The 14,035-nt window shown below is 37.3% G+C and overlaps 1 protein-coding gene across 1 annotated transcript; it reads left to right on the top strand.

Moving 5' to 3' along the window:
* Positions 1-2,701, top strand: LOC121303457 (potassium voltage-gated channel subfamily S member 3-like). The gene has a single exon (XM_041234182.1). It carries the CDS (start codon positions 64-66, stop codon positions 1,429-1,431), a length of 1,368 nt encoding a protein of 455 aa, XP_041090116.1. The 5' UTR covers positions 1-63; the 3' UTR covers positions 1,432-2,701.
* The last annotated feature ends 11,334 nt before the right edge of the window (positions 2,702-14,035 follow it).

Raw genomic sequence — 14,035 nt, 5'->3', positions numbered from 1 at the left:
CAAGGTCCTGCTGTCTAAGGGGAACCCAAATGAAGTTACAATAAAAGGCAAACAGTTGCAGCAATGGTGCATGGACAGTTTTATCAGACATTTGAGCAAGATAATGCCTTCCTCAGGGTCAATATTGGGGGTCTTAAGAAAAAAGTGTCTCAAAGCATCCTGCTGGAGTACCCTCACAGCAGGCTTGGGAAGCTGCTTTGCTGTAACACCCTGGAAGCCAGGATAGAGCTGTGTGACGATTACGACTTTGAAAACGATGAATTTTATTTTGACAGAAGCCCAGTTATGTTCAGATACGTTCTGAATTTCTACTGCACCGGCAAGCTGCATGCAATAGAAGGTGTTTGTGCCACAAGCTTTGCCCTGGAGACCGAATACTGGGGCATCAGCGACGCTAGAATCCACAGCTGCTGTAGCTACAAGTACCACGTGAGTCAGGCCAATGCTGAAGAGAGAGATGGAGAGAGTGACGATCTCAGCATAGTGGGACAAGAGGACTTATCTCCCATTCACAAACAAGAGGAGTTTACCGACCTACTGTATGGGAACTATCGAAGACAACTCTGGCTGCTACTGGAGAACCCAGCCTACTCCTTGGCTTCCAAAGTGATTACAGCTTTCTCTTTGACAGCCATAACGGTCTCCATCATCATCATGGGGGTCAACAGCATGCCCGAGTTCCGCAACGAGGAAGATGCAGGTCTCAGAAGCGTTGAGACCACCTGCATTATCTTTTTTACTGTGGAGTTCTTGGCCAGAATGATGGTGACCCCGAGTCAGAAGAGGTTCTTTCTGAACCCGCTCAACATCATCGACCTGATTTCGTTCACTCCCTTCTACGTGACCCTGGTGGTGGAAAGCATTGAGGAGAACAGCACGAGCTTGCAGAACATAGGAAAGGTGGTTCAGGTTCTCAGGCTGCTGCGCATTTTCAGAATTCTCAAACTGGCCCGCCACTCTAATGGCCTGAAAGCCTTGGGCACTACCTTCACGCATAGTTATCGGGAACTGGGTGACTTTGTGACCTTCATGGTAGTCGGAATCGCCGTCTTCGGAGCCCTCATCTACGCGACTGAAAAGGAAGAGCAGGAGGCTAGTCTGTGCACCATTCCAATGGGCTGGTGGTGGGCCACTGTCAGTTTGACAACAGTGGGCTTCGGAGACACCTACCCAGTGACCATCGTCGGCAAGCTGGTCGCTGCGCTTTGCATTATCTTCGGGCTTCTGATGGTCAGCTTGCCCATCAAAATAATATTCACCCGCTTCTCCAAATATTATCACAGGGAACGAGTTATTGACGCTGCTCTGTGGAGCCAGGAACTGAAGAAACACTCTACTGTGAACATTAGAGATGTGTACGTGAAGAGGCTGCATTATTTTATGAGGATCAAAGCTTCTGCATTAAATGAAACCAGTAGTCCAAATAACTAAGGTGAAATAAAGCTGTTCATGTTTTAAAGTGTGGTATCTATTACGGACGATCATTGGAATTCATTAGATAATGACAAAGATATCTGTGCAAGTATGTCTAGTGTTGCAAGTTAGCAGCTTAAATGGCAGGCATAGACCTAAATCCTTCTTACATCAATGTATCACCCCCAATTCCAGGCAGGTTTAAGGGTACCTAGTGTCAGCATACTGTAGTACTGTATATTGCATAATGTACCAAAAGGTTCTCTGCAACGAATGTGACTACAAAAGCCTCCTGCATTATAAGACACAATAATAATCTTAATAGTGTACCTAATTACAACCATGCAGCAGGTGTAATGAAGAATAAACATTTTATTTAGTCATTTTTCCTATTGGACGCCTATCAATTATTTTCCATACCATCTTGAGGCCTGTATACTTGGTTACAGTATTGCATATTTAGTTGTTACAAGTCAGTGATTTGACTGTATTTTTTTGTTCACTGGGCACAGAGAGATTGCACTACCATTTCATTCTACAAACTCCATTGCTTCTTTTTGACTGCATTGTCCTGTAAATTTGAATGTCCAAATGAAGTACTGTACTTATGAGAATTGTACATGCAAGTTACAGAAAAAAAAAAGATAAAAGCATTGTCTTTCATTCCCACCGAAAATCAATTACGCATTAGCACAGAGCCTCTTAACCCCTGTGGTATATTTAGAATAAGCTAGTTTTGGGATTTGATATTTAATACTTTATATCCTTTTACAAAAATAAAACAGGCATTTGATGCCAAGCAGAGATGGCTTGGGCCGTTGTTAAAAACATATTGATTTCATTATTGCCTTTTATGAAGCATTAAAATGCCTCTTCTGTCTAACCTAGACCCTATCAATGGGGTTGCAGTGATTAAATAAGCAAATATTTTTGAATGAATAAAAAGTAGTTAAAATTAGTTTGTTCTCTAACTCATGTTATGTATATGATGTTTATTCTTCAAATTGACATTAGGCATAGTAAAATATTTTTTCTTATATTTGCCAAAATAAATAAAGTTGGATAACCTGTAATGCTGCGATAATTCAACAGGTGGCGCTAAAAGTCAGAGATTGCTTTAATGTGCTGTCATTTTAAAATGCTCCTATGACGATACATATCCCTGCATGTAATAGACAGCAACATCTGATGAACAGTGAATATTGTCAGCAGATATGTACATCTACTAGCCACAAAAGCACAATTATGGTACTGTATTTACAACAGTATATCTTTCATTAAACAGAGAATCACAGCACCAACTTGATAAAGACATTTGCCAAATGTTTTTGATATCTTTCTTTTTTTACATACACTCCTTTAAAACAAAGCTCAGAAAACACAAGATCATTCAACATTAACAAACATTAATCATTCCATTAAGCCTTCTAAGTCACAAGTTATTTTAAAGGACTCTGTTTTGTAAATGGATAGCTCATATATAGTAACCTATTTATAAACTATTAAAAAGTAGCGTCCTTTTTTAAAATGGATTAAACCCATTACACTGATGTAATTAACTGTCCTCCTTTACAGATAAGCAGGATAGCAATTTCAAGTTGAGTTTAACTGGGAAAGAGTCATTAAATAAGACATGGTGTTATCACTGGGGAACAGTGCTAATTGAATGGGGGGGGGTATAGTGTGGTGGGAGTGGACTTCACCAAGTGGAACTAGAAACCTAGACAAGCAAACAGCAAAACGATAAAGGCCTCATTTTAGAGGCCTCATATGTTTGTTTAAGCTTTGGTTATTTTTTATTTTTTTCCTCCTGAAACTGGTAGCTGAAAATAAAAATGAAATCTAAATGTCTTGTATTGAGCGCCTGTCACCTAAGGCTGAAGCCTGGTATAATGATGCTGTTTCTGGCCATGCCTTGAGTTTTGCACAGATGAACACAGATTTTGGAACATGTTATTTTTATTGCACTTTACAGAACAGGTGTAAAAAGAAAATTGTACACAATTTAAAAAGTAACATGAGGGCCTTGTGGCTGCTGAAGGTGTTTTCTCACAGTTCAGTGTAGTTTGCGGCAGCAGGCACTAGAGGGAGTACTGTAGGTACTTTATGTTCTTTGATAACCTGCCTTTAAAGCACATAACAGGGCAAGGCAGCAACCAGCGTGACTCAAGTGAACACAATCCTGGGGCCCCTGAGGTGTTTCGACCTGCAAGTTTCTTTCTTAGTCACTCACGCACAGGGGCGGACGCTCCTTGGAACACAGCAGGTGAACAGGTGCCGTCCTGGGGGAACGGAAATCAACTGGCTTAAAAAATAAAAAATAAATAAATAACCTGAGTACAAGTGAGGCTGTGGGTTCCGAACGCCCCGCAGTTACACAGAAAATGAGGTTAAACATGGACCCACGGAAAGTATGTAATATCAATAAATCATATCTTATAGCCGCGGTGTCATAGTGAGTGGTGGAGATTTAAAAAAAAAAAAAAAAGAAACACCTCTGTCTCAAGAACCCCAGTAGGGAAAAAAAAAATCTCGATTCTCATCCCTAAAACAGAAATCCATGAATGACTCATTGAGCAGTATAATGGATCTGTAGGCAATATTATATATATAATTTAAATGGTATGCATTTAAACTCATTCTGCACAGTTATACTAACATTCCGGGGCCATCACTCTTCTTCCTAATTGATTGTCTGTGCATTGTGTATTCATGGTAGATAAAAAACATTAAAACTAGGCTTTCTTTGCAGCAGAAAAAAATAAATAAATTTGAAAACCTCTGAGTTTGGTTTGAATGGGGAGGATTGTACCTCTATTATGCAGGTTAGCATCACCAAATTACAATCTCAAGGACTGCCTTTTCTGGACAATAGCCACGTTTTGAAGAAGTAAAATGTGTATTTGTAATTCCACCAAAACTGGACAGGAAGCTGTTCCTAACTGCCAAACGGCAGACACCCAGGGGACCAGTGCCATTCGAAAACATTTTTCTCTATAGAAATCCTTAAACCTTACCATTTCGATCAGGGACTCTGTCAATGCATTGTGCACCTGTCTGTGAAATTAGAGGCAAGGTAATAACAGTAATTATGGCATTGTTAGGGAATGTTCGGCATCATCTGCAAAGCCATGCATCACAGCCTCCCGCGTCTTGGACAAAACATCTATCTGCAATGATCTACCTGTAACAATGCTGAGTGTGGCCTGTCTCCTATGGAGGATTAGGGTTACAGCTTGTGATACATTCTGTTGCAAAAACAAACACTCTCACCTGGGGTCTTTTCAAAAGTTTGTTTAATTTACTAACTTTTACTGTGGTATATGTAAGGGGCAGTGTTGTGTTTAAACACTGGAGTTACGGGTTCTGTCCTGTTCCCTGTTGGTGAGAAGAGATGAGGTTAAAAGCTCTAAAAACACAAATTGTCAGTTTTCTCCTTGTAATACTTGTCATTCTCAAATCTATTTTAAGAAGAAACTGTTTGAGCAACCGTTCAGTTCCTTGCGTACCTTAAAGGGTTTTAAGGTACCTTGCTGGACAGTATTTGAGAGTTGCACAATTTATGTGCCTTGTGAAATTGTTGTTACAGACTGCTGAGGCACTGGTGTCAGACAATACTACAAAGCAAGAGATGAGGGGAAATAAAACAGGTTTCCATTAATTGAGGGTCCCTTACCAGCACACCTTTAGCCCCAGGCAAGAGTTTACTTATTTCACGCATTTACGATTCTGTAAGTAAAACATAGTTTCCTAACTTCTGTTTTGAAGTTTATTGTCCTAGTTGAATCTGTTTCTTATGGTTGGGCATAGAGAGAACGTCATGGAAAGTCATTTGACACCATTTTGTATGAACAAGGAGAAAACGGTCTTAAAAACACATGTGTAGGGATAACACAGAAGTGTTGAGAGATGTAGCGCTGAATTAACTTTATCATATTCACGTTCATGGTGTATCCTCCCTGCTGACAATTAAAAATGATATCTTACAAGAATGTTCCTGGCCCCCTTGACAAAAATGGTTGTTGTTTGTTAATACATTGACAGAACCTAATACAAGGGATCATTGCTAATGGGAACAGTAATCCTTGGTGAAAGCATATTGAAAGCATGGTAAAGCAAATCACTAGTCATATATAAATCTGTGGTTGTTGTCTGGATTTTTTCTAATAATACTGGATTAGTGTGATGGGACTTTACTATTCACTGGAGTGGAGCCCTGATACTGAAACTGATACTGAGTTAGCATGACGAGCTTTTTTGCCATTGGTTAAGCCCTTGGTTGAATGGCACCAGGTACCAATTGAATTACTGCGGATCAACCAATTCACACTAGCAACCCACTGAGCACCACTGTATTATCAGAGTGGCTGTGCAATATTTCTAAAACAGTTCCAGCTTTTTATCCTACAGCACTTCATTGTCAACTCTAACCACTGATAGGGGTGTGTGCCGAAACTCATTAAGAAGTTTGAAGCTGTTGTGAACTACTCAGCGTGGCACAATGCGGCTCACGCAATTATTGAGTAGCAATCCATACCAATCTGGCAGTCTTATTTAATGCAGAACCTGTCATGATCAAACTAACTAATGCTTGTTTATATTTTATAGGTGATTATTAGTCTTACCTTTCTTTTATCCTTTTGGCATGAAATCTTTTTTTCTTTCCCACTTAGTTGTTTCCTGAGAAATTGCTGCAGTGAATTGTGAGATTCTAGTCCTGAGCAACGTGTTATCTCTGATTAAACTCGACAAATAAATACATATCTCAGTTTTCCACAGTGGTAGCTCGAGTTGGATTTAACAAAAGGTCATATCTACAGATGAATCAGCTGCAAAATATTTTCACTGTCAGTTTATGGCTTCAGTACGGGAGTATGGTAGTAAAAATGTCAGGGCTTCAAGTCAGCTTTTAAAAGATGCAGAATTGAATTGCTATTGATAGACACTCCATTGTAAAAGTGAGGGGAGCACAGCTTTTCTGTTTTGACATCAAAATATGCATAAATAAGTGTGTTTTGATTTATTAATACCTGCCAGCACAAACCCCCATCTGAGTATCATCAGCACACCCCTATTAACCAGTTACTGTCAGTATCCACAACACTGCTGCTCAAAGTTAATGATTTTGTTTCAGTCCCAAAACTTTATTGGTAAAAGCTGATAATGATTTGATTTAATTACAGTTCAGCTGATAACTGGTTTGTGTTAAAAAAAAAAAAAAAAAAAAAATCTTTATAATATTGATTGGTTATTCCGAAGAATATGAACAGATCATTTTATATAATTTTACAAAATGAGGGAATACTACAGGTTATTATAGTAATGTTGTAATACTAAGAGACACTTGTATTGCTTGATACACATTTCAATTAGAAGTCTTTCTCAATATTAATAATCGGTGTGGTATTATACATTATGGTACCGTAAATACCAACTACATGCATATTATCAGCATTCATATTTACTGAAATATTTTAAAAGCTGTCTTCAGATATGATAAAATAGTATTCATCATAAAAAAAAACATTCTGGAAATGGACAGGGTAGCAAACAGGCTCATGAAATGTTCATGGAAGTGTTCTGCATGTTTGTTCTCATTGTACAATGTCTTCTTGAAACTGCATGAGTGATTAAACAACACCACGCTATAGTAAGTATTATAAAATGTCAATGAGTGTCCTGATTCTGAGTCCTGAGATCAATGGAATTAAGTCTGGTGCTGAGGGAATACTAAGCCACTTCATGGCTTGGAACTTGGTTCCTGGAGACTAGGTTTCAGGCCACTGCCTGGCACACTAGGGAGACTTGAGGTTTGATAGAGCAAACTTGCTTCAAACTAGGTTTCCCGGTCTCCTGGAACCAAGTTTCAAGATCTTGTTCTCTCAGCTTTACTTTCTCTGTCAGCAGGTGCCGTGCAGCTTCATTGTCTGAAAAGAGAAAGGTTTATAGAATATCTGCTGATAATTACACAAGAATCAAGGGGAGTCCATTGTTTCTTCTTCTGAAAACATTGCCGCAAGAGTATGAAGGCAGTCAGCAGTATGCAGAGTCTTCAGTTACCTCAGCTTCTCCAGTGCAATGGAGTCCATGTATAATGCATTGGTTGTCACTGAAGCAATTCATAATACAGACCTACTTGTTTTAATGCAGCACTATGCTCAAGGTGTGACATCAAAGTTTGGATCCTTGTGAGAGCTTGCTGCCTGGAGTACAATCTTTAGGTTTTTCGTTTTCAGATTTAAAAAAACAAAACAAAAAAAAAAACAGACTTGCTTATTAAAAAAAAACTAAAAAGCTTGTTTTTTTTATTTTTGTTTGACTTCTTTCCAAATATTTTGTATACAGATGTTAAAAATAGCATGCCCCTGAGTTGTTTTTTTTTTTTTTTTTTTTTTTTTACTAGTTTTTGTTAGAAAATATTTTGTAAAGCCAGGCTATGAAATGACATTTGATATGTCTCTCTTACTTTTCGCCCTTAGGAAACTGTAATGTAATGCCACTAAAGACTGTTCAGGGGGAGTAAATATTTTAAACTGATAATTAAATGTCAATGTATGATAAAGAAGTAATAATATATTAGATGAACATTCTGGAATGCATTCATTAATGCATGATTTTTTTTTCATAATAGTTTATGCTTTTCCATCTTATACTTGTTGTTTGTTCGTTAAACATTGCTTAAATGGAATGCAAAACTAGCACAGGGACAGCATGAGAAAATAACATTGGTCGATTCTTTAAGAGACTGAGAGCAATTAGCTGTGAGAATGTGTGTTAAATCTGTTATGATGTTGTTTTAAAATGTTTACACCCTTAAGTAATGGGCGAATTTAAAAAAAAAAAAACACAGCAATTGCAAACAATGTTTTTAAACAATACTGTCTGGACTCTGAATGGCTTGTTTAAGTAAACTTTGTTTCTTAGTATCATTGCAGGCTGATTGGTCTATTCAATTGATCTAAATGACTGTCACTTGAAACCATTAAAACACAGGTGCTTTACATATGCTTAAAGACAAGTGCTCTAAAGAGACTCACTGTTAGAAGTCAGATTTTCACAGCCCCTTGGCCATAGTAAATAAAACAAATACCGGGAATCAGATTAATTGAATAGAAACCTGAATGCTTTTAGTTTTACTGTATTTTTTAAGGAATCTATAAATACTATTAAAAAATCTAATGTATGTGTGGCTCTTTCATAATTACAATGCGGGTCCTATGAAGTAATGGTGGGATCGATTAGGAAAGATTTACTGGGGTTGTTTTTTTAGCCCTTTTCTAGCGACTATTCCAGCTATTTTAAAGCCAGCTTTAATCTTGTTAATTAGTTCACACATCTCTTTCAATTATTCTATCATTTACTTGTGTTAATAATGCTAATAAACTGAGGGAAGGGAAGATGCAGGTAAAAAGAATCAATGCATGTTACACAATGAGAAAGAAACAAAGTGTCCAGACTGCTTAAGACAATTTTGAACCAAATTTGTAAATTACAGTCAAATCTTCGAGAACAGAGCAGGCCTACAAATGTCACTTAAAAATATAAGGCAGCCCCAATGACACGCCACACCCCTTGGTCGTGGCCATAAACACCAAACTGGCATTGTTTTCAAGACATGGGATCAGAGGCTGTTTGAAGCTAAAGAAAGCTGTTGGAAATGTTAGATTCATATCTACTATCTCTGTAAAGGCCTTTGCCAGCATTTTCAATGACCTCGTTTGATGTAAAAACTGTGCACACCTACCCAGTTCAACTGCTCCCGTGGAAGTATGGGTGGGGCAGTGGGGTCTTACCTGCTCTCAGGAATTATCTAGCTAACTAAACAAGCCCTGTAGCCTTCGGGGTCCTGGAGACAATTAACTGCAAAGAAAAAAACCCTATCTGAGGTCTGTTTCACAGTAACCCCCAAAGGTGTATTTTGCCGTATATAATTAAATGCATAGAGACACACAGACAAAGTGAAACACACAAACAGAACACTCTTATGTAGCAAAATAAGCTTGTGGTTAATCAGTGATTTGGCAGTGCAACTGTGTTACTGGTTATTTAGATAATGAGTGAAGACAAATATTTTAATGTATGTGAGTAGCTTTTATTGCTGTTATTAATGGTTATGAATGGAATGTGAAAATCACTGTAGATGACAGATACTGGTAAAACTATTTTTATTGCCTTCCCCAATGACTTGTGCTGCTGCTCTTGCTCTCCTCTGTCAGACCACAGCCCCGCATATTTTCTCTTGCACTGTTGTCTTTGACATTTGTCATCACTTCTTTTTGTTTTTTTGCTTTGGTTTGTTTTGCTTTCTAATGCTTTTGATATTTGTGTATGGCGTGGCTCTGCCAGAGAGAAATGTAGGTTGTATTATTTTTGTATTCATTCAAAATAACCCTCAGCTCGTCAGGAGATGTAATTCCAGGCTCCATTTTCTATTAAGCTGAGGCAATCGGAAAGAAACACCCATTCAAGAAACATTAAATACGTTTAATGTTTTATGTTCTGTGTTTTATGAATGATTATGTGTTTTTTATTTACTTCTTGTTTCTGGTGTTTTAGGTTGTTTGCTGTGGCCTGTTGCCAGGGCGTCATTGTAAATTAGAATTTGTTCTCAATTGACTCATCTGGATAAACAAAGGTTTTGATTGATTGATTGATTGAATAATACTTCTACTACTGCTGCTGCTCCTGGCTCTTGCTAGACTGGCCACCTACAAGACCAGGAAGTGTAAGATCACTGGGGAGGGTCTCTTTGACTGCGGAGCCATGTTCAGGGCCCTGGTCTGGTCCCAGGTTAATTCGGAGCACGCCCACGCAGAGTCCGCTGGCAACATAATGGCCTTTGTCGACCAGTGTGCTCTGGGTGGGGTTCTCTATACCCCCCCCCCCCCCTTTTTTCTCTGACTATTTAATTTACAGCCTTTTTGACCATTTTTTCTTTTAAATTACTTTTTTCAACGTGTGCCACTGGGCACTTAATAGGACTACTACTACGACTAAAACTACTACTACTACTACTACTACTACTAATAATAATAATAATAATAATAATAATAATAATAATAATAATAATAATAATAATAATAATAATAATAATAATAATACAATGTTGTTATCTGGCAATAGCTTGGTTGACCATGAGTCAAACCTGATTAGGGGCTTAAAGGGTTCAACGGGACTTGGTGACGGAATAGCAGGTGGAGCAGAAAGAAAACATGGAACACAGAAAGTAGTCAGACAGACTTTTAGAAAGTGGGGTCATTTTCCTCATGACCCTCATAACTCTTTCAATGGCATTGAGTCATAAAGGCAATTCTGGTGACTGCAAGCATTTTCACTCCATTTAGCACTCAAACTGAGGCCTGGATTGGCTATGTAACTAAAAAAAAAAAAGATTGTAATAGTAATAATAACATTGTAAAACTTCAATTATTGGTAATTTTTTGATAATCCCTTATTCATGCTAGTTTCTTCCTGTTTGAAATTTGTAGACACTCCCTTTCTGGACTGCCTAGGACCCCCTGGCAAACATTCACCGCTGAATATTGACACTAGGCAAGATGAGACATCAGACAATGTACCATTGAAATCGTAGCACTTTTAAAAGTAAGGTGATGAAGGCGGTAGTCAGACCGTAACTTCCCTTGCTTTCTTACCATCATAATTTCGAATTCAGGTTGAGCATTTTGAAGTTATGTATAACCTTAATAGGACATATTCACAATTAAGAAATATTATTAAAAACATAAGGAAGCACCATTGCTACAGGGACACACAATATCTGGCAGAAGCTTTAATACAGATAGTGTATGTTATACTGCAATATATATATATATATATATATATATATATATATATATATATATATATATATATATATATATATATATATATATATATTCCATTGCAGAAGTACCTTCATCACTTGCTATGGTTAGAAGTTCAGGAAATCAACTTGAACAATGTATTAGTATTAGTGTATTAGTGTAGTGTATGTATTAATGTATTAGGCTTGGACAGAACAGTTGGAGATTCGGGGGTCAAGTTACAGTAAATGGGTTAAAAATAAACGTGAGGGGATTATGAAGACAACTTGCAGTTGTCTTTGTGGAAGCTCACACATCTTAATGAGCACAAAGGTTTGCAAAAATATAATTGCGAAAGTTTGAGAAAGCGATGAAAATACTGAGTCAGTATAGTTATTGTTTCATTCTATATAAGGAATCAGTGGGTGCTCATGGCTTATAGTTTAATAAATGAGTAACAGCACAAAAGCTAGATCTTTAGGGCAGTACACAGAAAGTGTTACCGTGCCAGCAAGAGGATTAGCGTGTTAAAACAGTCTCAGAAAGGACTGGGTGATGTCATGAAAATCTAAAATGTTTTTTTTGTATTTATTTTTAATTGTGTCATTCAGCACATGCATTGTAGTCTTACGAATTTCTCCCGTAACTTGAAAGGAGTAGAAAACAAGTAAAATCAATTTTCTTACATTTGAGACGAAGCACTTGAGCTGTGAACAGACCATGTCACACAGCACAGGATGTTAACAGAAATCAGGGATCTGAGCCCAGTTCACATTGGCATGACTGGTAATATTGGTTGTCTCTCTACTCGTTTCAGGTGTAAAATGTCTTAAACCAAGGTTACGAATGATATAAATGTGATCCTTCGTTTTTATGGGCTTTTATTTTCCTCAAAGGTGCAAAGTTGCTGATAGAATGAATTTAAGGTTGTTAAGAGAATGCCCTCTGAATTGTCAGTTCTCCTAAGCTGTGTGGGGAAATAAATACATAATTAACATCCTACTTTTATCACCACATGTGGTCAACTCCTGCAAACTTACAAAGGGGATCTTGGGGTCCAGCCGATATTACACTCCCCTCTTCTTATTACAGCGGCTTACACAAAGAGTTAAATAAAGTCCCACAGACAAAGTCTTTTTTTTTTTTTTTTTTTTTTTTTTTTTTTTGGATTTTTTTTTTTTTTTTTTTTAGCATTTCTTGATTCCAAGCCAGATTAACCCAAAGGCAGCTTGTTGAATTGTCTATGGGTCCTTTGTCATGTGTTGATTCTAGCCTCAGACCACTCCCCTGTGGTTGCTCAAGTTAATAATTAATGCACTATAATAGCTGTCTTGTCATGTACTGTGCTCGACAGAGGGTTTCGAATGGCATAACTCCTGAGTGTTAGATGGGTTGTGCTCTGTTTTTATTGAAATTAAGTTGGCTCGCTGTTCAAGTCATGTAAGGGGGACAAATTATGTGTTGTGAAATAGTGGCAGTGCTAACTTTCAGCTCTTGCTCCTGTGGTCGTTTCCAAAGGCAATTCCCATTACTGGAGAAAAACGTACTCAAATCTCCCTGTGTTTTTACCAGGTTGCTATGCAAACATTAAAACTGTATGCATGACATTAGCAAGATTGTATCACAGGACTACTCAAAATTTCAAACATTCAGGTGAATACTGCAATAGTTTTTTTTTTTGGTTGGTTTTTTGTTTTTTTCTTATACATTCCTGAGTGCATTTCACAACCTCACTTAAACATTTCCCCTGGAATGGGTTAAACCTTTATGAAGACTTATCATTGGATTACCCTTCAATTCTAATTCCACACATGTTATTGAACATGGAGGGTTTTTTTTTTTGTTTGTTTGTTTGTTTCACAGTTTTTTTTTTCTCAAAATGTTTTATGGCAATATGCAACTCTGTCTGGAAAGCAAATGGTTAAAATTAAACACGTTTAGTGATTTATTGGATTTACCTGTAGCACAAAAATACCTGGAATATAATAGTAAAATTATGAGAATTGAATAAAATAGGTTTAGAGTTACAGTACACTCTTTCTAAAAGTATCTCCTTTGAATCATTTATTTCCAAAAAATGTCCAGACTGTCACTTATCAGCTGGTCCTTTTAAAATTATTGTAACTACTGCACACCATCATTGTAAACTACTGCACACCATCATTTTAGCACAGTCCTAGTAGGGAGTCATGTACAATTCTTATAAATGTTAATATGAAACATTTTTAATAGTATTATTGTTTATGCAGCTGGGTTCTGGACCAACAACTATGTGATAACTGGCACGCTTGGTCCTGTAGAATGCTGGGGTGCATTGGTTGAAGACTTTGAGCGTTCCGTGGTGCAAAGTTGTGCACTGTGCATCTGCAGTAATTTTGTAATCGTTTTTTTCCTAAAAAAATTTAAAAAAATATATAACATGCTTAAACAGTGGGACAGCTCTGGTTCGTATTGCTGTTCCATTCTGGGTTTAATAGGTGCTTTGGGACCTGATCAGAGGTGTAATTACGTCAAATGAATTAGGGACATGGTTGGAACAAACACCTGGAATGGAAGAGCAAAGGTTTCCTTCTCCAGTTCTAGTTGTATTATTTAGTTTTTCTATTATTCTAATAATTCTTATAATACTGGTATTATTTTTAGATTTTATTTTTTAAATGGATAAATACAGTTCTGACGTAGGTTAATTAAACTAGCTCACAAGTTAAAGTTCCGGTCTTTTTAGCTACTTGTTCATCAGCTATATTCTCTGCATGGGATGTTTTATGATCTGTAAGATAATATTAAAATCTGAAGTGCAAACAGTGATTGTTTCAGTT

Source organism: Polyodon spathula, chromosome 32 (assembly GCF_017654505.1).
Source record: "Polyodon spathula isolate WHYD16114869_AA chromosome 32, ASM1765450v1, whole genome shotgun sequence".
Classification (NCBI taxonomy): Eukaryota; Metazoa; Chordata; class Actinopteri; order Acipenseriformes; family Polyodontidae; genus Polyodon; species Polyodon spathula.
The sequence above is the reverse complement of the archived record's forward strand: the minus strand, read 5'-3'. Positions and strand labels throughout refer to the sequence as shown.